We start from the raw sequence: 25,705 nt of genomic DNA, 5'->3' as shown, positions 1-25,705 counted from the left end.
GGATTTCATAGTCTACACATACGAATGTTTTTGTCTACTTAGCCTACCAGTGTCACTGATAATTCTGCGTGGTGTTATCCGGTCACGACTCAGTTTCTTTCACTTCAGAAAAAAAACAAGCTCCCCATAACTGACGTTCTCCAATCCAGCTAACACACTGTTGAATCTCTTATGCACTCGTTCCAGCACAATGCCATTCACCTTACAACGAGGCGACTAGAGTGCAAAATCGAGTGCATTAGTGTTTAATAAAGTTGAAACAGAGCGTCCTAAATTTCATCTGCTAATCCTGACCTGTGAAAGCAAGTATGCCGTGTTCCTTTGTCAACACACCAACTACCGGCTCTGCCACTTTCGGGGAACTATCTCTCTGTTCATAAATGTTCCTTAATAATGAGCTATTTTCTATTCATGGCATACCCCATCTTCAGTTCCCAAACTGCATCGACACACATTTGCCCATCTGCTGCCGCAAAATCTAACATTGTATATGATCAGTATTGCCGCAGCTTTTGACGCCCATCATCGCGATTCAAAACACCACCAAGTTTAGTCTTATGCATTACTCAGAGATGATATTTTCTATATGCACATACAAAACGTTATATCACAAACAAGAAAGCTGTTAGGACCGTGGTACTCCCCTCGTGATACGCTTCGAAACAGAAAGTTATCATCACCATTACCCTTAGCGGCTCACTAACAATAAGACCGCTCACCACGGATTCTTAAACAACTTGACCAGCGCATAGTGAGGTAACTTGTCAAATGCAAAAAGGGGCACTGTTTCCTTCATCGCAGACACTACAAATCTTGCTGTGTATTTGCACCGTTTCGTTTCAACCACATTTCGGAAAGACAGTTTTTGGAGATTAACACGGGTTGACCTTCTCTTGCAGCCAAAGCACTGGAACCAAGGGTACGTCTCTTTCCCCCCTCTGCAGAGGAGATTCAAACTGCGGGTATCGTTACGCTCACATGTATGATAACGGGATTCTACCCCGATGACATAACCGTTTTGTGGCAGAAGGACGGAGCCGCATTCTACTCGAAAGCTACCAGCTTCCCCACTGCACTTCAACAGGACATGACCTTCAACACCAGAAGCCTCCTTTACTTGACTTTGGCCGATTGGAAGAAGGACGCAACATACTCCTGTGTCGTCACGCACCCACCTTCACAATCTACTGTGAAAGCAAACTTCAGCACCCGGAAAAGTAACCACAATTTGCCAAAAGGCTCACATCCATTCCGTGTTTTACATCCTAGTCAAGAGATAAAAATACAACAGAAGGTCGGCAATGAGCAGATTGAAACGATCATTACCGTAGTACTGTATTGGTAATCAGACCTCTCCGACGTGCGATACAAAAACATATGTGAGCGTCAACTAAAATTAGTGTTATATAATCGGATCTCTGTTGAACATGCGGAGACAAACTGAACTATAATGTTAAAATGCCTCACCAATAGGATCTCAATAGGGTAAAGCTGGAAGAACGTGTATCAATATTAATCGAGGAATGACACTATAAACAGAGCCATTCTTGACGATTCTAATTATACTCTTAAGATCGTACACCAATGAACCACAATTGTAAACAGACTTATTTAAGGTCAGGTGCAATATGATCAATAGATAAGAATTAGCATACTAATAACTAGCAAGTGATAGAGTGGTGCTTTAGTGATGAGTCTTCGACGTGACCGGCGTGAATAATTGGGTGAGAAACGTTCTCAGTAAGAAGTTGTACATTCTCCCGTGAAATTCGTGGGTTTCCTCCTGGTACTCCGGTTTCCTTCCACAGTCTAAAGACGTACTGGGTAGTAGGTTTGTTGGTTATTCTGAATTGTAAAGTTATTAGGCCAGGGTTATATTGGGGGTTGTTGGCGGTGCGGCCCGAATGGCCGGAAAGGCCTATTCTGCGTATATCTCTAAATAATGAGGCTGAGTACAGGGCTACGGTAGGAAACTTTGTCACATGGTGTGAGCAGAATTATCTGCAGCTTAATGTGAAAAAGACTAAGGAGCTGGTGGTAGACCTGAGGAGAGCTAAGGTACTTGTGACCCCTGTTTCCATCCAGGGGGTCAATGTGGACATGGTGGAGGATTACAAATACCTGGGGATACGAATTGACAATAAACTGGACTGGTCAAAGAATACTGAGGCTGTCTACAAGAAGGGTCACAGACCTTTCTATTTCCTGAGGAGACTGAGGTCCTTTTACATCTACCGGACGATGCTGAGGATGTTCTACGAGTCTGTGGTGGCCAGTGCGATCATATTTTCTGTTGTGTGCTGGGGCAGAAGGCTGAGGGTAGCAGACACCAACAGAATCAACAAACTCATTCGTAAGGCCAGTGATGTTGTGGGGATGGAAATGGACTCTCTGACGGTGGTGTCTGAAAAGTGGATGCTGTCCAAGTTGCATGCCATCTTGGAATATGTCTCCCATCCACTCCATAATCTACTGGTTGGGCACAGGAGTATATTCAGCCAGAGACTCATTCCACCGAGATGCAACACAGAGCGTCATAGGAAGTCATTCCTGCCTGTGGCCATCAAACTTTACAACTCCTCCCTTGGAGGGTCAGACACCCTGAGCCAATAGGCTGGTCCTGGACTTATTTCCTGGCATAATTTACATATTACTATTTAATTATTTATGGTTTTATTACTATTTAATTATTTTGGTGCAACTGTAACGAAAACCAATTTCCCCCGGGATCAATAATGTATGACCTTGGCTATGACTATGAAATAAGTAAGTAAGTAAATAGATAGATAGATAGGTAGATACATCTTCGATTGAACAGGAAAATAGATATGCCTCTCGGTGTGGAGAGTGAATCCACAATTATAGCCAGTTTATTTTTATCTCGCATGGTGTTGATGATGCTCGGCCCTGATCTCACAACAACGCACAATGCCATCCACGAAGGACTGTTCATTCCACGCTGTAGGGAGTTCAGCCTATAGCCGTTTTACGGAAAACTGGAATGTAGTCTACAGGAAGTTGTGTCAATCATTTGAACAATTAGATCCTATTATACAGCGAAATGCGATTCATTTATTTAGCGATACAACGCGGAGTAGGCCATTCCGGCTATTCCAGGCACGCCGCCCCAGCAGCTGCACAACCCCAATTAACCCTATCCTAATCACAAGACAATTTACAATGACTAATTAACCTACCCGGTCGGTCTCTTGACTGTGTGAGGAAAGCGGAGCGTCCGGGAAAACCAATGCATTCCGCCGGGAGGACTTACAGACTGCTTGAAGAATGGCACCGGCATTGAGCTCCGAACTCCAGAACGCTCCGACTTGTAATAACGTCGCTCTACCTCTGCGCTACCTTGGCGTTGTGTTGTCGGTTGGCAATGGTTGGAGTCATAAATTGCACCAAAGGAAATGATGAAAATCATTATACAGGCACAAGGACATCATCGTATTAGATTCTCAGGGCAGTTCTTAAATACCCTTCAGCAACTTCATGAATTTTAACTCCTGCCCATGATAAGGACAGATGGTTGTTTATGAATGTATATTGCTCAAATCTAATCACAACTCCTCATCAAATGAAGCTGTCCACGTATTATTGCGGGAAGATCTATGTAGCAAGTGAAAGTGAAATTTCTACGACATTAGTTCCAGACAATATTTGATAGAAACTGGAACAACCTGCTCTTGATATTCTATGCTTTACGCAGACCACTATGAACCCCAACACTTTTCAGTCTCCGACTATTCACAGAATACGCTATCGTTCTATTCATTTCTCCTAAGTTAATATCCTCACGTTTTTCACTTTACATTCAATCAGCTAAGTATTAGCAATTTATTTTCTTGTCCACATCCCTCCAAATTTTCCCGGAATCCTTCTCACAGATCATGATACCCCTAGCTTGTATTCCCAGAAAATAGACATATTACAGCATATCCAACAATAATATTATTGAAATGGATTAAGAGCAGCTGAGGCCCCAGCACCGGTCGCTGCTTTTACAACCATAAACCCTTATTTCATTCGCTTCTGGTACATGGTTGCTGTAAGGTTTAACATGCACACAATAGACTGTTTTCATTCACCTGAGCCACTCTGACAGTATTTCCCAAAAACAAGACGTTGTAATAGCCAGGGGCTTCAAATGCACGGGTATTTTTCTTCTTCAATGCACACCCCATCCTGACTTGGAAATGCCGTATAGTCCCTTACCTTCAGTTTCGATGGGTTACATCCTGTAATTCAACTCACTACTCAACAGCAGTGTACATTCTGCTTCACCACAAGCATTAAAACAGTTCAAGCAAGTAGCTCACTTTCTCGAGGCTAAGCATGAACGACAGGTAAATCATGACAGTTAAAGCGCATAGGATCCAAAGCAAACGGGAAAATTGGATCAAACATTGGCTTGAACACAGTAGGTAAAACTTAGTGATGGGTGATGCTTTTCCGATTAGATGTGTGTATACAGTGGTGCATCGCAATGTTCACCGCTGGGATCATTGCTGACTGTGATATTTACTAATGTCTTGAATTTGAATGTGGAAGGTCTTACTAGTAAGTTTGCCGATGACACTAAAACCGCTGGTGCCATAAATGGTGCAAAAGTTTATCAATGGATCCAGCAGGATAAGTGGCAGAGCTGATCAGAACATTGTCAGAAGCAAGTTAGTCCTGTCACAAATGAAGTCATGTCTCTTGAAAAGTCAAATACTCCAAGATTAGAGCATACACTGTACGTGATAGGAGACTACGAAATTTTGATGAGCAGAGAGACCCTGATGTATAAGTCAATTGCCCTGTAGGTGCCATCACAAGAGGATAGTGCACTATGGAAGGCATGTAGAATCTTTCTTCAGCGGACCAATAATATATTAAACAGCTCTAATTCCATGTTCACACTTTACGAACTAGTGGCTGGGTCGCAATTGGAGTATTCTGTGCAGTTCTCATCACCATTCTGTAACATTCACATGATGGTGCTGAACAGAATGTACAGGGCATTCGTCTTGACTGAATCGAAAAAACTTTAGCTATCAGAAAAAAATGACAGACATGGCTTGTTCTTCTGGAGCGAAGGAGGACGAGCGCAGGCTTGAGAGAAGCATAATCACATGAATTATGATTAGTATAGTTGGGGTGGATAGTTACAACTTTTGTAATGTTCTGTTGAATGGAACATGATGCGCAAGCTAACGTGGAAATGCAAACACTTCCTGAGAAAGTGGAAGCACATTAAACAACAAAATATGAGTCATCTGGATAATTACTTGATTAGAAAAGGTGTCGAATGCTGTGCACGAATGCGAGTAAAGTTGGATGAGCATAGGTAGGTCTCCCGGAGCGAAGTGGGCTGAAGGGCCCGTTTCTGTGCTCTAAATTCAATCTTTGTTTTCATACCTTTCCTTCCTTCATTTTCTGTTCTTATTGTCTGATCGTAAAGACCACATTATTTCACACCGTCAGAAAAGGTACACTTATTGCAGCCGTTGCATCTGGCATAGTTTGCATATTGCTGTTTGATTGTTTGTGGTTTTTCTATTGCTATATTTATGATCTATTCTTGGTTGGTGCAGCTGTAACGAAACCCAATTTCCCTCGGGATCAATAAAGTATGTCTATATATCTGTCTATCTATCTATTAATCAACTAACCGGAGTGTGGGTGAAAACCGGAGACACGAGGGAAACCCACGCGGTCAAGGTGGAGAACGTAACATTTCCTTATAGGATGGCGGCAGAAATTGAACCCTGGTCGCTCGTAGTGTAAAGCGTTGTTTTGACCACAGCCGCCCTTGCTCTGTGAGAATTGTATATTGAAACATTCACCAGAAGGCTCAGAAACGGAATAGGACCAGATAAGTTAGTCACGATATAAAAAAAAACAGGAAGATACAATATAGAAAAATGAGTGGACCGATCAAACCCCCGAACTGTCATTCATTGAGATCGTAGGTGATCTCATTATCGATTCATTTGGGCTTTCCAGTCTACTTGGTGCAAATACGGGATCTCCAATATACACTATGATCTGTACTCTGTAACATATCCTCGAATATTTTTTTTCAGTCCACGATTGCTCTTTATTCAGAAAATGTATCCCTTAGCTGCAGATTATAAACACAGGATTCTGCTTATGATGGTATCCAGTGTAACACACAGTAAATGCTAGACAAACTCAGCAGGTCAGGCATTATTTATGGAGAAGAATGTAGAGTCGATGTTCAGGACCGCAGTTATTTATTCCTGTCCATAGATGCTGTCTAACCTGCTGAGTTCCTACTTAATTTTGTGTATGTTTCTCTTTGTTGTAGGTCACTCATGCGTGGAAACTTTCACAATATTCATCTTTATCATGCACAATACGATTTTACTTGCTTCAAAACATCAGCGTACATGATTCTGAACTCCATTATGTGTAATTGCAATCCTTTCAATTCTTGCTCGTGAGGCAATTTATTCATTCCAATGAAGAAACTACTAAACGCTTGCAGTATTGTCAGTGCAAAAAAAAGTTGTCCTTCATTTTGCAGACTAAAAATATGGCATTATTCAAAGAGTGCCTTCGGGCGCACGTTATACTTTTCGACATCTATCTATTGTGTAATGAAGCCGAGTGCTCCATAACACACCTTGATCACTTGCTGCCTTGTTTTGCAATATTCCTCCTTTTACGTCCAGCGGTGCTGACCAACGACACAACAGTTCAAAACCTGCCAAGGGAAAATTCATTCTTTGTGTTTAACGCAGATAGTGGTTCTTGCTCACGGAAATAATAAAGCTGTGAACGGTGTATTTTAGAGTGTTAGTTCATTGAGGCGGGTTAAAGAAAATATGAACAGTCACAGACATTACACCACGCGGCACCAGGTGTCATAATAAGTAGCAAACGGTAAAATACACCAACTCCTTCACATTTGACATGTGACGGATCAGTTGTTGAGTGGAAACATAGAGACGAAACGAGCCCATCGACCAATCTTTTTCCTGTAAAAATGCAGCCTCTAGCTGATAATAAATCCAACAATTTACAAGGAACATATTAAAACATTTTATTTTGTTACTGTACTCTTTCGATCCATTCGGTCGGTTTGACAGTTTGCCTCTCTCGGATGTTCACTGGATTCTCTGTTCGTGTTCTCTCATTACAGGTAAAGTAGAGAATGCTGACGCAGACGCAGATTCAGCTTTTGTTTGCATGGACCCGAAGTCAAATGAAGACATCCAACTAATGGTGTCCGTCCTGATGAAGGTCTCGGGCCGTAAAGTCGATCGTTATTCTGCTCCATAGATGCTGCCTGACCTGCTGAGCTCCTCCAGCATTTTGCATGTTGCTCTGAATTTCCAGTATCTGCAGAATCTCTAGTGTAGATGATAACATCAGACCGCTGCATTTATAATAGCATTGATGCTGTGTGTGTGAATTTATAGTTTTGTTTCTCTTTATCCTATCAGTTTGATTCTGATTTCTGCTATGTCAATGACTGGTTTCGGTTGGAATTTCACAGAACAGTTGCAAAGCAATGAAATGCAAAGTGTATTCCTCTGAATAATGTAAAATAAACTGCGGTGAAATAATTGTCCAGCAGTGAAAGATTGCAATCTACCACCAATGTGAAAGAATTAAATGCACCTTGCAATCTGGTATTCCAATTTCATACTTCAACAAATCTATCAGTTTAGTCTGACCTTATGAGCGGCTCCCTCTCCTATTATCCATATTCACTGACAAAGGAAAACTTAGGGGTGGTTTCGAACTGACTCTTCGTATCTTCTCTATTGTCTGCATTTCAAAATAATGTTTATACTCAAGGTTCTGTACTAAGAAAAGGCTACTGAATTAAGCAAACTATAATTCTCTGTGTTCAGCAGTTTAATCAGTTACCTTCCTTTATAAAAGAAAAATCATGTTGGAGGGTGCGTGATTATAACTAGCAAACCACGTGAAAATATTATAAAGAAATTGCGCGAATAACAAAACTTAAAGGAGATCTATTGGATTTTGGAAGTAATTGCATTGTTCCATTTAAGTGATTCTCTCAGACAGGAATTCTACAAAGGAATATACTGATTAGTACTTCTGATTATGCCTATTGATACTTTGCCACGAGAGTAGCTATTCCATACGCTGCGTGTCTGCAGTTCCGAATAAATTACAAAGCTTTTCTGGCGCTAATACATGGGATGGTGCCCAGTCACATAATGTATATTCAAGACCTCAAATAAAGCAAACAATTACCTGCCAATCAGTCCCCTTTAGTGCACATCCATCTTCCCTTTCTCCCAAGGCACTCTGTCCTCTCCTATCAGATTTCCCCTTCCTCAGCCCTTTATCTCTTTCACCAATCAACTTCCCAGTTCTTTACTAGAAACCTTCCCCGTCCCCGTGTCTCCTATCACCAGCCATTTTGTACTTCTTCTTCCCCTCTTCTCAGCCTCTTATTCTAACTTTCCCCCTTCCTTTCCAGACCTAATAAATGGTCTTTGCCCGAAACATCGTCTGTTTACACTTGTCCATAGATGTTGCCTGGCCTGCTGAGTTCTGCCAGCATTTTGTGTCCGTTGCAACCAAATGAACATGCTGTGCTCCAAAGTAGAACCGGCTTTACTTTTTCCTACAGGAGTACTTATTATAATAATTTTTATTATAATACTCTGACATATTATTGTCAGAATGTCAACAACGAGATTTCAGTATAATGCTAATTGACTGCTTTTTTAACCATTGAAAATTCCGGTCTAAAATTCATGTGCCTACAAATACTTTTTTTTTAAATACTGTATCTATTTCAATGCTACACTGACTATTGATAAAACCGAACCACAATGCTAATTAAATCCGCATGATGAGTAAAGGAAATAAGGTAAAGATTCAACTCAGACAAGCAACGTCTGTTGAGGCAAAGGATCAATCAAATAACCTTCTGGAGATTTTACCGTGTTACAAAAAAAAACGGAAATTATTAAACCAGTGTAATTAATTTTAATTATGACTATTACAAATTAATTAAATATTCTACCTTAATCGTACGTTAATAATTTTAATCAAGTTGTTTGCTTATCGTTGTCAATTAAATGCAATCAGTAATTCTCCAAACAGATGTTTTAAATGTATCAAGAACACGTAAATAAATTTTAACCATATTTGAATTAAAGTGAACGTGTGGCACTTGTAAATTGTTGTTTCAATGCGCTTCGTAATATACTATTTGATATTTGGATACATTCACCAAAATGATTGTTTTTTCATTGAAACTATTATCAAATATTGTCGTATGAAAGTCAGGGTTAAAATAATTTGTGTCACAAAATCATAACATGAGCGAATGAAGTGAAGTTTAAAACGTTCGTGCAATGGTTCATTCGTTCGGTCACAATAGGATGCGGTGGAATTTTAGTTACGAAACCTTGCTGGCTTTATGAGGGGAAAATCGCGCCTCACGAGCATGTTTGAAGGTTATGACTAAAACGATGAAGGTAGAGAAGTGCATGTGTTGTATATGGATTTTAGAAATGTATTTGACAAGATTCCTCGAGGCAGGCTTTTTCCAGGCAGACGTGAGACGTGGAATCCATGGAAGCTTAGCTGCACGGAATAGATTTGGCTTTCCGGTAGAAGTCAGAGCGTGGTGGAGCATAGAGGGTATTCTTCCTGGAGGTTGGTGACGAGTGGTGTTCCGCAGGGATTGTCTGTGACACCTACAGTTTGTGTTTTTTTTAATATAGATGAGGAGGTGGAACGGTGAGTTAGTATGTTTGCAAAGAAGACGGGTGAGGAAGTGGAAGGGTGCGTCAGTAAGTTTGCAGATGACACAAACATTGGCGGTATTGTGATTAGTGCAAAAGGTTGTCGTAGGCAACAACGAGATACAGGCAGAATACAGATCTGGGCGAAAAAATGGCAGATGGACGTTGGGTTGAGGATTTTTTTCAGGAGCTGTGAGGTAATCACAGCTGTGTTGGATCTCTATAAAACTCTGGTTACACCACATTTAAAGCTTCCACGTCTTTTCTATAATAAAGCAAGTTTAGTTCTGCTTACTTCAGTATCGGAAGGATGTGGAAGCTTTAGAGAGGGTGCAGAGGAAATTTAACAGAATCCAGCCTGGATTGGAGAGCATGCATGTGCGATATAGGGCTTTCCTCTTTGGAGCGAAGGTGGATGAGAGGCGTTTCCGGTTACGAGAAGCATAGAGAGCCCCATTTCTCAGTGAGGCAATGGCCAGTACTAGAGGAGTTGAGTAAAGATTCGGGGAGATGCCAGAGATTGCTTTTATGTTTGCTTTGAGAGTGATGGGTGCCTGGAAAGCTCTGCCTGTGATGGTGGTCAGGAGGAACATTTAGAGACTCTCAGATTGGCACATACGGTGGATTATGGTTAAGTGGGCCATTGCTTAATCACGGCAGCAGCTTATTTGGGACAATTCTGAAGGAACAAAAGCTGTTCGAAAACATCAGCCGGGATTCCCTTCATTTATTTAGCACACTACCCAAGTTCACTGAGACACGAGATTGTTGCCAAAGTTTCTAACTAGGGTCAGTCGCGTACACTTGTGTGGCGAACATTGTGCTTCGACCGAGCAGTTTTTATTAGCGTCTGTTGTGTGTCTTTGTGTCCATGAAGCAGTGTTTTTTTGTCGCTGTTAGCTGGTTAGAAGTAAGCAGGAAAACAATTCGGAAATGCTTTGCTCGCTGCGTTTTCAAATATTCAGCCGTGGAGTCGGCCGGAAGTGAAAATGAAACAATTTGACTACTTCAACAATTAGAAAATACTAAGAATTTGAAGGTTTCGACAATTATCTTGAATGTTTCGAGTGCGTTGTATTAAGGCAGTCCATTATCTACACGAGGTGCCTGCGCTGATATGTTCACACTCAATCAAAAGAATAGAGCAGTGTGGATGAATTCCTACGATTATAATTCCTACGAACTAAAATTTTATAGTACTGTAGTAGTATTATTAGTGCTCTAATTCGTTATGTATTTCATTTGAATAATTTGTTACTCATTTAAACCGTAGTTTGTCTTTTTTAGATGTTTTAATATATTTCCATGAAACTTCCCCTAATTGGGGCAGCCACCCAATTGGGCCAAACTGTAGTTGCTCCGCTGTGTCCTAATTAAGCGGAATATACTGTCCACTTAAGTAAATGAAGGGTTATGGGATCGATCATGCAGTGGATTTATATTGATCGGCACAACATTTGCGCCAAGGGCTGCTCAGTTCTGTGTCCATTTTCTACGTTCAGTGTGTTACGCAGAATCGGAATCAATTTATACTGAAACTCATTCGGAGATATTTACACAAGCTAGAGCAATCTGGTAGCTTTTTTAAAGATAGCGGCCATGTTAAGAAAGCGCAACGTTCACTGAAGGAATTGGACGGCCTCGACATTTAAAAGATAATTGTAACATGACAAAGTATGGGATGATCAGTGGGAGATGATCGCGGAACTGAACGTGGTTTGGAGATCGGCAGAGTCAGAGTTCACAGAGATCGGAAGGATAAGATCGGAAAGAAAGTTGAGAAGTGAGACAAGAATTTTAAAAATGTCTGACTGGGTTTCAAGGATAGGACGAGTGATGTGGTAAATATTCTGGACTGGGTCAGATAAGCTAAAGGGGGATGCGCGGCGGAAATTGGTGTTTTCGCGGTTGTAGAAGGCAGATGAAGGAACATAATCGTAATGTTTGTTTTCCAACAGTGCCGCCATCAGGCACAAACCCATGGTTCGTTCTTTCAAGGTCGTGCTTGGTGACAATGTGGGAAGCAATGTTACAGGGCCATGCTAACCAGTGAATACATGTCCGTATTAATCTCACTTTCCAGCACTCGGCTCAAAGCCCCAGAGATCATTCCTGTGCTCCTCCAGATACATTTTAAATGCTGTCAACGACTCTGATTCACCGCTCCCTTTGGTCACTGTATTCTAGGCAATCGGCATTCCCTTAGAGATAAAATCAATCCAGATCCCTTGAAATCCTTTCACCCTTTTACTTCCTTTATCTTATAAGTGTGTTTTTTTCTTTTGTATACCTCCAATAGAGAGACGATTTAATCATTAACCAATGCCAACAGCCCCGTTACCACCACAATCACCCCCCCCCCCAATACACACACACACACACACACACACACACACACACACACACAACCACTATAAGCAAACAAATCATAGTCGGGGACTTCATTCAAGTTTTTTTGAAAACAATTATGCCCAATCAGAAGCCCTGTAGAAACCACGAGATCCGCAATCTGCTGAGGGCCAGATCAGTGGCATTCAGGTCTAGCGACCAAGTAAAATACAAAAGGTTCAGATCCAATCTCCGGAAAGCCATTTCACAGCAAAACGTGGCAATTTCGGACCAAACTTGAACCACGGAAGGATGCTCGACCACTGTGGCAAGGATTTAATGTCATTTCCTCTTACAAAGAGAAAACAAGGCGACATTTGTAATAACAATGCTGTCGGGACGCTGGAGCAGTGATTCAATCTCAGACCCAGTACTGTGTACACAGTACTGTTAATTGAGTAGCAAATCCCGAGATGCAAACAAAGTCGGCGTCAAAGTTCAGGCAGAGATCAAAAAATCCAAAGAAATCCAAAAACCAGAATCGGGGAAACAGGCAGAATCGATATTCAGACGGACAGAGTTCAGATACGAATGCTGGAAAGGCTCAGGAAAATTCACTGCCACAGTCTGGCAACAATCAGGTGAAAACACAGGACTAAAATACACTGAGCAATAAACAGAGAGGCAGATGACAGGAGCAGCACAACGCGACAGAAGTGGCAGCAAAATAGATAATAAAGAGAAACAGGTGAGAGGCGGAGTACTCAGTAATACAGGGGCCGGAGTAGAGCAGGAGCTGGGACAGGAACACATGGGGCATGAAAACAAACAAGAGCACATGGCAATACAAAACCACAAACTGACGGCTAGGGAGAAAACGCACAATAAGACAAAGTTCAACTGGAGGTACTGACAAAAGCTTAGTACCCGGATGGGCTCAGTGTATTCTATGTTCACTTGACCATCAAAACATGGATGATCCTTCACGAACTCACACAGACCACAGATGGGTCACCTGGCTGAGTGTTAAAAACCTGTGATGATCAACTGGCTGAGATGTTCACCGATAATTTTAAATTCTCACTTCGGCAGTCTGAGGTGCCTCCATTTTTTTTTAGAAGTTTGAGAAGATTCGGCATGTTATCTAAAACTTTGACAAACTTTTGTAGATCGGTAGAAAATATATTGACTGGTTGCATCAGGACCTGGTACAGAAACAGCAACGTCCTTCAAAGGTAAGCCTTACGAAAGGTAATGGATACCACCCAGTCTATCAAGGGTCAAACGCTCCCCAGCATTGAGCACATCTACACGGAGAGTTGTCGCTAGAAGGCAGCATCCATCATCAGGGACCCCCACCTCCCAGACCATGCTCTCGTCTCGCTGCTGCCATCAGGAAGAAGGTACAGGAGCCTCGGGACACACGCCAACAGGTCCACGAACAGTTATTATCCCTCAACCATCAGGCTGTTGAACCAATTGGTATAGCTTCATTCAACTTCACGCATCTCATCATTGAACCGTTCCCAGAACTCAATGATTCACTTTCAAGGACTCTTATCATTATAATTTCTTTATTTTTCCCTTTTGTATTTGCATAGTTTGGTCCATTTTAAACATTAGTTGGTTGTTCATCCTGTTGGGTGCAATCTTTTATTGATTCTGTTGTTTCTTGGATTTACTGAGAATGCCCACAAGGAAACGAATCTCATAGTTGTATATGCCGATATATGTTTTTTATAATAAATTTACTTTGAAACTTGAACTTTGTAATTGAACACTAACTCCTAATGCACAGTCATGCCATATTGAAACACAAAGGCTCTCAGTACCAGTCCCTGTGGAACACCAGTTAGCACTGTTACATATAAGGAGATCTGTGATTTTGTGTGTGTGTGTGTGTGTGTGTGTGTGTGTGTGTGTGTGTGTGTGAGAGAGAGAGAGAGAGAGAGAGAGAGAGAGAGAGAGAATGATGTAATAGTCTTTTGGAGGTCACGTGATGAATTTCAGGTCAGTTGTTTCAAACAGTTCATTTCCTGCATCGTGAATCCTTTAGACAGAACCAACAGGAGAGTCGCGTCTATGAAGAAATTCTTCTCCAGAGAAGTCTCTCCCAATTGAACGTATAAATCTGTTGGACTTTCGAATTTACCATTTTAAGAACAATATCCGACTTTACCGCTTTGAGAACCGTTTTCGCATTTAACGCTTTAAGAACCAGTGCCGAGTGACGATTAGTTGAATAGCTGCATAGCGGTTAACTTCCGGTTAAGGTTTTCCTTTGTCTTTTTTTATTATTGTTTATCCGTGCTTAATAAATGTTTGGTTGCTTTTATATAACATGTGTCGATGGATATTCAATGTTGCCGGTTACGTAACATAATCTGTGGGGGCTCGCGGGATATGTTCCGATTTTGAGTTTAAGTGCTGGTAATTTCTATTCTGATTTGGAAAGGGAAAATACCCGATTTTTTTTCAGTTTGATTGCTGTGTGAGTGCTATTCGGCAACAATGAATATTGATGAGTTTATGGACACCCCTGACCCGGTGTCTTTAGTGAATGCGAGAAAACCTGAGGTATTGGACATTGCTAGGAGGTTGGATATTAAAGGGATTATGAAGAATTCCACCAAGGCTTTCATACAAAGAAAAATCGCTGAGCATTATATTACTTAGAAACTGTTTGCGGATGAGGTGTTTGATAGGTTTCCAAAGAGTAATCTGGAAATGCAGTTACATCTTGAACAGTTAAAGTTTGAAAGATTTAAAGCGAAAATGGCCGAAAGACAGGCTAATAAAAACAGGGAATTTGAAGAAAGAGAGCAAAATAAAATAAGGGAATTTAAAGAAAGAGAAGCTGAAAACCAGAGAAAATTTGAGCTAGAGATGGAGAAATTAAAGTCCGGGAATCAGTCTTCTGGTTCTATAAAACAGTTTATTGATAGTCGTGACGTTATTTTGGCTCCTCCATTTAATGAAGCTGAAGTGGACAAATATTTCCAGCATTTCGAAACTCTAGCTCTGAGTTGAAAGTGGCCGAAAGAGCAATGGCCAGTGTTGTTGCAAAGTGTTATTAAAGACAAGGTACAACAAGTTTATACAGCTTTAAATGCTGAGCAAGCACTGGATTATAATATTGTTAAACAGCATATATGAAAGGCGTATGAGTTGGTTCCAGAAGAGTATAGAGAAAGATTGAGAAATTTGAAGAAATCTGTGGGAAAAAACTTATGTGGAAATTGCCTATGAGAAATCTGTGTGTTTTGAGAGATGGGTTTGCTCTAAAAATGTGAATGGGGTGTATAATAAATTAAAAGAGTTGATTTTGCAGGAGGAATTTAAAAGAAGCATTCCTGTTGAAGTGAGGACATACTTAAATGAAAGGGACACTGCTACATTGCAGGAGATTGCTAAATTAGCTGATGAATATGCTTTAATTCATAAGAATAAATTTTCTCCAGGTAAATTTTTTTAAAGGAAAAATAGCACAGAGATTCAAGGTAAACCAGAAATAAAACCTGATGTTAGTGAGAAAAGTAAGGATGAAGGCAGGCATGTGAAGGAAAGACATTTTGGTATTATTTGTAATTATTGTAAGAAACCTGGACATGCAGTAGCTAATTGCTTTCGATTGAAAAAGAAATAGAAAGAAGTAGTCCCAGATGCTTGTGTGCAGCATATTGAAACACCTGGAAATTCACAGGGTTTAGGAAATAATAACGAAGATGTGTCAGAGTCTGATCAAGTTAAGAGGGGATATGAAAATTTTATAACAGAAGGATTTGTATCCTTGAAAGAAGGACCCTATTCAGTACCAATAAGAATACTTAGAGATACTGGAGCTTCTCAATAACTAATATTAGACAGTGTGCTAAAGTTTAGTGATGAGTCTGACATTGCTGAGGTAAATTATATAAGAGGAGCTGGGAGTGCCCTTATGCCAGTACATTTACATAGAATAAATTTAAGGTCAGGATTAGTTACAGAGGTTGTTAAAGTAGGACTACAATCCAGTTTACCTGTGAATGATGTTTCTCATTTGTTAGGAAATGATTTAGCAGGTGGACAAGTTTTTCCTGAAGTGCATTTGACAATAAATTCAAATTCTGAGGAACCACAGAGGGATTCTAACACAGATTCTTCCTATGTTGTAACAAGAGCTATGGCTAAAAAGACTGATGTAAAGGATGAGGTTGTTACCCATGACAGTTCAAATCAAGATTCGAATTTTAAGGATGTATCAGAAACTTTCTTACCTACATTATTTGATCAGGATTTTGGTGCTAAGTCTGACCAGGAAGATTTATCTTTATCTCAGAAGGAGATGATAACAGAGCAGGGTAGAGATCCGGAGATAGTTAAATTAAAAGAACAAGCTCTCCCAGATAGTGAAATTGAAAAAGTATCAGTAGGATATTATTTTGAAAACGGAGTATTAATGAGAAAGTGGAGATCGCCTACAATTCCTGCTAGTGAAGAAGGAGAAGTTAATCATGAGGCAGTAGTTCCTAAAATTTACCGAAATGTATTTTAGCTATGGCTCATAGTATTCCTTTGGGTGGTCATGTAGGTGTAAAGAAAACTATGAACAAAGTTTCTAAACATTTTTATTGGCCTAGTTTAAGAAACGATATGGCGACACTTTGTAGAACGTGTCATACGTGGCAAATTATGGGTAAACCTAATCAGGTTACTCCAGTGGCCCCACTGCAACCAATGCAGTATTTGGTGAGCCATTCTCAAAAATCATTGTAGACTGTGTAGGTCCTTTTCCAAAAACTAAAACATGGACATCAATATTGGTTAACTATTATGTGCACAGCGTCTAGGTTTCCTGAGGAGGTACCTCTTAGGAATATAACAGCCAAAACTGTGACAAAGGCTTTTATAAAATTCTTTACTTATTTTGGGTTGCCTAAGGAAATACAATCGGTTCAAGGTGGTAATTTTATGTCGGGATTGTTTTAGCAGATAGTTTCTAAGCTGGGAGCAAAACAGATTATTTCATCAACTTATCATCCAGAATCACAAGGAGCCTTGGAGAGATTTCATTCTACATTAAAAACTATGATTAGGACATATTGTGTGGAAAATGAAAAGGACTGGGATGAAGGTATACATTTACTACTTTTTTACAGTAAGAAAGGTAGTGCAGGAATCATTAGGTTTTAGTCCTTTTGAACTTGTGTTTGGGCATAGAGTTCGAGTACCTTTGGCCTTATTGTAGGAACAGTGGATTAATAAAGAGGTATACACTAATTTGCTAGATTATGTTTTAAAATTTAAAGGAAGATTATATAAAGCTTGTAGCTTGGCCAAGGAAAATTTAAAGTTAGCTCAAGAGAAGATGAAGACTTGGTATGATAAGGAAGCTAGGATGAGGTCATTTAAACCTGGAGGTAAGGTGTTGGTTCTTTTCCCAGTACAAACGAACCCATTACAAGCTAAATTTCATGGTCCTTTTGAGATTAAGACTAAAGTAAATGATGTGGATTACGTGACAAAAACCCCAGATCGAAGAAAGACAACACAGCTGTGTCATATAAATATGATAAAACCGTATTATGAGAGAAAAGCTGCTACTGTGACTGTTGTGATCAATAATGAGTCTGATTTTGATAAAAACTTAATGGAGGATACATCTGAAACTCATTTTAAACCCATCATTATGTCAGCCAGGTTACCAAATTCAAAAATTCCAGAACATATTTATGAAAAATTAGCTCATTTACAGCCAGCGAAGAGAGAACAGATGAAACATTTAATTTTTAAATATAGAGATTTATTTCCAGACGTTCTTAGAAGAACCACCGTAGCTACACATGATGTAAATGCTGGAGATGCAAAACCCATAAAACAACATCCGTATCGAATGAACAGGGAAAAATGTGAACTTGCTGAAGAAGAAATTAAGTATATGTTAGAGAATGATATTATTAGACATTCTAATTCGAATTGGAGTTCACCGTGTGTTATGGTGTGTTATGGTGCCTAAGCCGGACAATAGTACTAGGTTGTTGTATAGATTACAGGAAGGTAAATACTGTGACAAAAACTGATGGATATCCAATCCATAGGGAGGATGATTGTGTGGATAAAGTTGGACAAGCCAAATTCCTTACAAAGATTGAGTTGTTAAAAGGTTATTTGGTGTGTACCATTGGCGGATAGAGGTAGAGAGATTTCAGCATTTGTAACCCCGTCTGGGTTATATGAATATAATGCTCTTCCATTTGGAAGATACAGATGCCTATATTGATGATTTAGTTACAGGAAATAATCCCTATCCCTGGTCAAAGAACACTGAGGCTGTCTACAAGAAGGGTCAGAGCCGTCTCTATATCCTGAGGAGACTGAGGTCCTTTAACATCTGCCGGATGATGCTGAGGATGTTCTACGAGTCTGTGGTGGCCAGTGCTATCATTTTTGCTGTTGTGTGCTGGGGCAGCAGGCTGAGGGTAGCAGACACCAACAGAATCAACAAACTCATTCGTAAGGCCAGTGATGTTGTGGGGATGGAACTTGACTCTCTGACAGTGGTGTCTGAAAAGAGGATGTTGTCTAAGTTGCATGCCATATTGGTCAATGTCTCCCATCCACTACATAATGTACTGGGTGGGCACAGGAGTACATTCAGCCAGAGACTCATTCCACCGAGATGCAGCACAGAGCGTCATAGGAAGTCATTCCTGCCTGTGGCCATCAAACTTTACAACTCCTCCCTTGGAGGGTCAGATACCCTGAGCCAATAGGCTGGTCCTGGACTTATTTCATAATTTAATGGCATAATTTACATATTACTATTTAACTATTTATGGTTCTATTACTATTTATTATTTATGGTGCAACTGTAATGAATATCAGTTTCCCCCGGGATCAATAAAGTATGACTATGAATATGACTAATACGTAGAAAACACATATTACGGCGTTAGAGAAACTATTTGAGAGACCTTCAAAAGCTAACTTAACTATTAACTTAGCTAAAAGTGAATTTGGTCATACCACTGTGACTGTTAAGGAAAATGGTTAAGGAAATTAAATTCCAATTTAATAATGCAGTTTAATGTTACAGGGGTACAATATTTTGATCACTCATCTTAAGGGTAAAGATAGTGTGATCACTGATTGTCTATCGAGATGTTAAATGTACAATGAAAAATTGTTTTTATGGAGTGGTATTTTAACATTTGTAGCACTCCTACTGCATATTAGTTTGTAAACTGCTGAAAGATAAGACAGTATATATTGTGTATGTTGTAAATTTTATACCTTTGTATTTTTTTGTATAAGTTGTTAATTGTTAAAATTTTGTTCTTTAACAGACCAGATTTTTTTTGGAGGGAGGTGTTACATACCTTAAGGAGATCTGTGATTTTTTTTTGTGAGAACGATGTAATGGTCTTTTGGAGGTCACCTGATGTAATTTTCACGCCGATGTGAGGTCACGTGATGACATGTGCGCCACGGGTATATAAGGAAAGACCACAAATGACGCAGCTAGTGTTTTAGTTTTTAGTTTTCCAGCTAGAACCTGCGACTGCATCTCCATTTCTGTTGTGTGTTTATTGGATGACGCAGTTTCGTTTTCAAAACGGAGTGTAACGTTCTGTTGAAAGGTACAATAGTCCTGGATTGGCAATTTTTGCTAGATGTGTTGATGTACCTTTTTCCAGCAGTAGTACGGGAGAGTGAAGACTTTATCGGAGTACAGAACCAGAATGGATTGAGAGGAGTCAGTATCCTTCGGCAATTTAACAAAGGATCGATCTTATTGAGTCTTCGTTGAAGGAGTAGCGACCTGCATCGAGATAACTCTTGCCAAAAGGCATGTAGTTCATGCAAAGGTTTGCTCTCTAGGATTTAAGGTCAGTTGTTTTAAACTGTTTATTTCCTGCATCGTGAGTCCTTTGGACAGAACCAGCAGGAAAGTCGTTTCTATGAAGAAACCCTTCTCCAGAGAAATCTCTCCCATTTGAACGTATAAATCTATTGGACTTTCGAATTTACCATTTTAAGAACTATATCCGACTTTACCGCTTTAAGAACTGTTCCCGCATTTAACGCTTTAAGAACCAGTGTCGAGTGACGATTTGTTGAACGGCTGCATAGCGGTTAACTTCCAGTTAAGGTTTTCGTTTGTGTTTTTTTTTATTGTTCATCCCTGTTTAATAAATGTTTGGTTGTTTTTATACCACCTGTCTCGATTGATATTCATTGTTGCCGGTTCCGTAACAGCACCTTCTAACAGTCGCAGAAAAACCCTTCTGAGGTCACCAGAAACCCTCATTTTAACATCATTCCCTGAATCAAATAGGTCTTAACATCTTAGATCAACACACATCAAAGTTGCTGGTGAACGCAGCAGGCCAGGCAGCATCTCTAGGAAGAGGTACAGTTGACGTTTCAGGCCGAGACCCTTCGTCAGGACTAACTGAAAGAAGAGCTAGTAAGAGATTTAAAAGTGGGAGGGGGAGGGGGAGATCCAAATTGATAGAAACAGGGTGAGAAGAGGAAGAGTCCTTCTGCCTGTCCTGAAGACGGTTGATGTCCCGTCGGCAGTTAGCAATAAACAGATCCAGGGCAGGCAGAAGGACTCTTCCACACCCACCGATGACCCCTTCTCCCGTCTTCAACCCTCCTCCTCTTCATGGACACCCCGCTCTGGTCTTCTGCCTGCCCTGGATCTCTTTATTGCTAACTACCGACGGTACATCAACCGTCTCGACTTCACCACACCTTGTTCCAATTCCACCCTCACTCCTTCCGAACCCTCTGCTCTCCACTCCCTCCGCACTAATCCTAACCTTACTATTAAACCCGCCGATAAGGGGGGGGGGGGGGGTTGCTGTTGTAGTCTGGCGTACTGACCTCTACCTTGCCGAGGCACAACGGCAACTCGCGGATGCCTCCTCTTATTTACCCCTCGATCGTGACCCCACTAAGGAGCACCAGGCCATTGTCTCCCACACCATCACAGAATTTATCCGTTCAGGGGATCTCCCATCCACTGCTACGAACCTTATAGTTTCCACACCTCGCACTTCCCGTTTCTACCTCCTACCCAAAATCCACAAACCTTCCTGTCCTGGCAGACATATTGTCTCAGCTTGCTCCTGCCCCGCCGAACTGATTTCTGCATACCTCGACACGGTTTTATCCCCCTTTGTCAATCCCTTCCTACCTATGTTCGTGACACTTCTCACGTTCTTAATCTTTTCGAGGATTTTAAGTTCCCTAGCCCCCAGCGCTTTATTTTCACCATGGATGTCCAGTCCTTATATACTTGCATACCCCATGAGGAAGGTCTCAAAGCTTTACGCTTCTTTTTGGATTCCAGACCTAATCAGTTCCCCTCTACCACCACTCTGCTCCGTCTAGCGGAATTAGTCCTTACTCTTAATAATTTCTCCTTTGGCTCCTCCCACTTCCTCCAAACTAAAGGTGTACCTATGGGTACCCGCATAGGTCCTAGCTATGCCTGCCTTTTTGTTGGCTTTGTGGAACAATCTATGTTCCGTGCCTATTCTGGTATCTGTCCCCGACTTTTCCTTCGCTACATCGACGACTGCAATGGAGCTGCTTCCTGCACGCATGCTGAGCTCATTGACTTTATTAACTTTGCCTCCAACTTTCACCCTGCCCTCAAGTTTACCTAGTCCATTTCCGACACCTCCCTCCCCTTTCTAGATCTTTCTGTCTCTATCTCTGGAGACAGCTTATCCACTGATGTCTACTATAAGCCTACTGACTCTCACAGCTGTCTGGACTATTCCTCATCTCACCCTGTCTCTTGAAAAATGCCATCCCCTTCTCGCAATTCCTCCGTCTCCGCCGCATCTGCTCTCAGGATGAGGCTTTTCATTCCAGGACGAGGGATATGTCCTCCTTTTTTAAAGAAAGGGGCTTCCCTTCCTCCACCATCAACTCTGCTTTCAAACGCATCTCCCCCATTTCACGCACATCTGCTCTCACTCCATCCTCCCGCCAACCCACTAGGAATAGGGTTCACCTGGTCCTCACCTACCACCCCGCCAGCCTCCGGGTCCAACATATTATTCCCCGTCACTTCCGCACCTCCAACGGGATCCCACCACTACCAACATCTTTCCCTCCCTCCTCTCTCTGCTTTCTGCAACGATCGCTCCCTACGCGACTCCCTTGTCCATTCGTCCCCCCCCCCATCCCACCCCACTGATCTCCCTCCTGGCACTTATCCTTGCACGTGGAACAAGTGCTACACATGCCCTTACCACCATTCAGGGCTTCCAGGTGAGGCGACACTTCACCTGTGAGTCGGCTGGGGTGATATACTGCGTCCGGTGCTCCCGATGTGATCTTCTATATATTGGCGAGACCCGACGCAGACTGGGAGATCGTTTTGCTGAACACCTACGTCCGCCAGAGAAAGCAGGATCTCCCAGTGGCCACACATTTTAATTCCACATCCCATTCCCATTCTGACATGTCTATCCGCGGCCTCCTCTACTGTAAAGATGAAGCCACACTCAGGTTGGAAAAACTACACCTTATATTCCGTCTGGGTAGCCTCCAACCTGATGGCATGAACATTGACTTCTCTAACTTCCGCTAATGCCCCACCTCCCCCTCGTACCCCATCCGTTATTTATATACACACATTCTTTCTCTCACTGTCCTTTTTCTCCCTCTGTCCCTCTCACCCATCTTCTGTGCTTCCCCCCCACCCCCCCACACACACACACCTTTCCTTCTCCCTGGGCCTCCTGTCCCATGATCCTCTCATATCGCTTTTGCCAATCACCTGTCCAGCTCTTGGCTCCATCCCTCCCCGTCCTGTCTTCTCCTATCATTTTGGATCTCCCCCTCCCCCTCCCACTTTTAAATCTCTTACTAGCTCTTCCTTCAGTTAGTCCTGACGAAGGGTCTCGGCCCGAAACGTCGACTGTAACGCTTCCTGGAGATGCTGCCTGGCCTGCTGCGTTCACCAGCAAATTTGATGTGTGTTGCTTGAATTTCCAGCATCTGCAGAATTCCTCGCGTTTGCGCTACTACCATAATACCATTCTCCTCCCTTCCAACCCACCATTACAGCCTTCGCCACAACTTGTCTACTTTGACTCTCCTTCATTATCTTTAAAATTCTGTAAGAAAACCTGTGACAAAATATTAATTTGCATACAAGAAATATTTTGCTGCTAATCATTTCCCCACCATGCTGTATATAAATAGCGCACATCCCGCACACTGATTAGGTCTGAGCATTGAACCAAGCTTGAATGAGTAAGACATGCCCACTTCGCCTGTTTGACTGAAAGTGAAAAAATGGAGCGGAGCCTCATGTAGTTTTCAGGTATCTGTAACAGGTAGACAGATACTATTTCAGAACAGACATTGCCAACCTCGGGAAGGCGCCGAACAGCAAGGACAAACGCTACATTCGTAGTCTAACCACGTCAACAACATTTTCCTGAGTTACCACCTTTAAAAGCCCTTGCAACGATCAATGCACACCGAAACCAGGACTGACCCTGTACCTCAAGATGAAAGGGGGTGAACTACTTTTCTTATCCTTACTATGTAATATTATTGCTATTAAATTTATATATTCGACACGTCTCAATAGCATTTTCGAGATTAATCATGGAACATTAAAGCGTGGACACGAGCGGATTTCCAAATATATTACCAGTTTTTGAGGGTCTTGGATTAGGTTCCGGGCCAATGTAATGACGTCAGATCATCAGAACTCAGGCGTCCCCGCAGCATTAGGGCGAGTCTGGGAGATGTTAATGTCGTGGACGCAATATATTAGCGTAAAAATGGGATGCAATGGTGTGGGAAGCGGTGGAGTCCAATGACATAGTAGTGGTTACGAATAAGAAGGATGACAAGTTGGGGTACCGATGGTTAATGACCCTACCAAATTGAACAGAAATACGAATGCGATGTGAAACAGGGTCAAAGACGCTTGGAGAGGGGAGGTGAGCAGGATGAGAGGATTCCCTTATATTTGCCACATTATCTTTCCTCTAGTTTGTCAGTGACCTCTCTCTGCATTATCTCGTACTGATTGGTAAGCTCTTGGTTCTTCTCCAGCAAGGCTTTGCCGAGCTTAGCCGCCAGGATGAGATCGTTATCCGTTTGCCGAAGCTGAGAGAGCAGGTCCTCGATGCCGGGGCTACCGGCTGCTACTTCCTTTAATGGATACGACCCAGTCTATCAAGGGTAAAACGCTCCCCACCATTCAGCACATCTACACGGAGGTTTCTGGGAGGTTTTGGTAAATGGAGGTTTCTGGGATCGATCGTGCAGTAGATTTATATTGATCGGCACAACATTTGGGCCAAGAACTGCTCAGTTCTGTGTCCATGTTCTACGTTCAGTGTCCTGCTCAGAATCAAAATCAATTTATACTGAAACTCATTTGGAGATATTTACACAAGCTGGAGCAATGGGGTAGTTTTTTTTTTAAAGATAGCGGCCATGTTAAGAAAACACAACGTTCACTGAAGGAATTGGACGGCCTCGACATTTAAAAGATAATTGTAACATGACAAAGTATGGGATGATCAGTGGGAGATGATCGGGGAACTGAGCGTGGTTTGGAGATTGACAGAGTCAGAGTTCACAGAGATCGGAAGGATAAGATCGGAAAGAAAGTTGAGAAGAGAGACAAGAATTTTAAAACTGTCTGACTGGGTTTCAAGGATAGGACGAGTGATGTGGTAAATATTCTGGACTGGGTCAGATAAGCTAAAGGGGGATGCGCGGCGGAAATTGGTGTTTTCGCGGTTGTAGAAGGCAGATGAAGGAACATAAACGTAATGTTTGTTTTTCAACAGTGCCGCCATCAGGCACAAACCCATGGTTCGTTCTTTCAAGGTCGTGCTTGGTGACAATGTGGGAAGCAATGTTACAGGGCCATGCTAACCAGTGAATACATGTCCGTATTAATCTCACTTTCCAGCACTCGGCTCAAAGCCCCAGAGATCGCTCCTGTGCTCCTCCAGACACATTTTAAATACTGTCAACGACTCTGTTTCACCGCTCCCTTTGGACACTGAATTCTAGGCAATCGGCATTCCCTTAGAGATAAAATCAATCTGGATCCCTTGCAATCCTTTCACCCTTTTACTTCGTTTACCTTAAAAGTGTGTTTTTACTTTTATATGCCTCCTATAAAGAGACAATTTAACCATTAACCAATGTCAACAACCCCGTTACCACCACAACCACACCCCCAACACACACACACACACACACACACACACACACATAAACATACACACACACACACACACACACACCCCCCAACACACACACACACACACACACACACATAAACATACACACACACACACACACACCCCCAACACACACACACACACACACACACACACACACACACACACACACCCCCAACACACACACACACACACACACACACACACACACAAAAACAAACACACATACACACACACACACACACACATAAACATACACACACACACACACACACACACACACACACACACACACACACACACACACACACACAACCACTATAAGCAAACAAATCATAGTCGGGGACTTCATTCAAATTTTTTGAAGACAGTTATGCCCAATCAGAAGCCCTGTATAAA

The 25,705-nt window shown here is 41.7% G+C and overlaps 1 gene segment (V, D, J or C); it reads left to right on the top strand.

Annotated features, from left to right (window-relative positions):
- LOC134352496 (Ig heavy chain C region-like) overlaps positions 1–24,263 on the top strand; it is a gene marked incomplete at its 5' end in the record, with an annotated part of 30,561 nt that extends 6,298 nt beyond the window's left edge. The window contains 3 exon segments of the C gene segment in view: positions 900–1,217; positions 7,157–7,257; positions 24,159–24,263. Coding sequence covers positions 900–1,217; positions 7,157–7,257; positions 24,159–24,263 — 524 coding nt within the window.
- Between the last annotated feature and the right edge of the window lie 1,442 nt (positions 24,264–25,705).

The sequence above is a fragment of the Mobula hypostoma genome, chromosome 10, assembly GCF_963921235.1.
Source record: "Mobula hypostoma chromosome 10, sMobHyp1.1, whole genome shotgun sequence".
NCBI lineage: Eukaryota > Metazoa > Chordata > Chondrichthyes > Myliobatiformes > Myliobatidae > Mobula > Mobula hypostoma.
The sequence above is the reverse complement of the archived record's forward strand: the minus strand, read 5'-3'. Positions and strand labels throughout refer to the sequence as shown.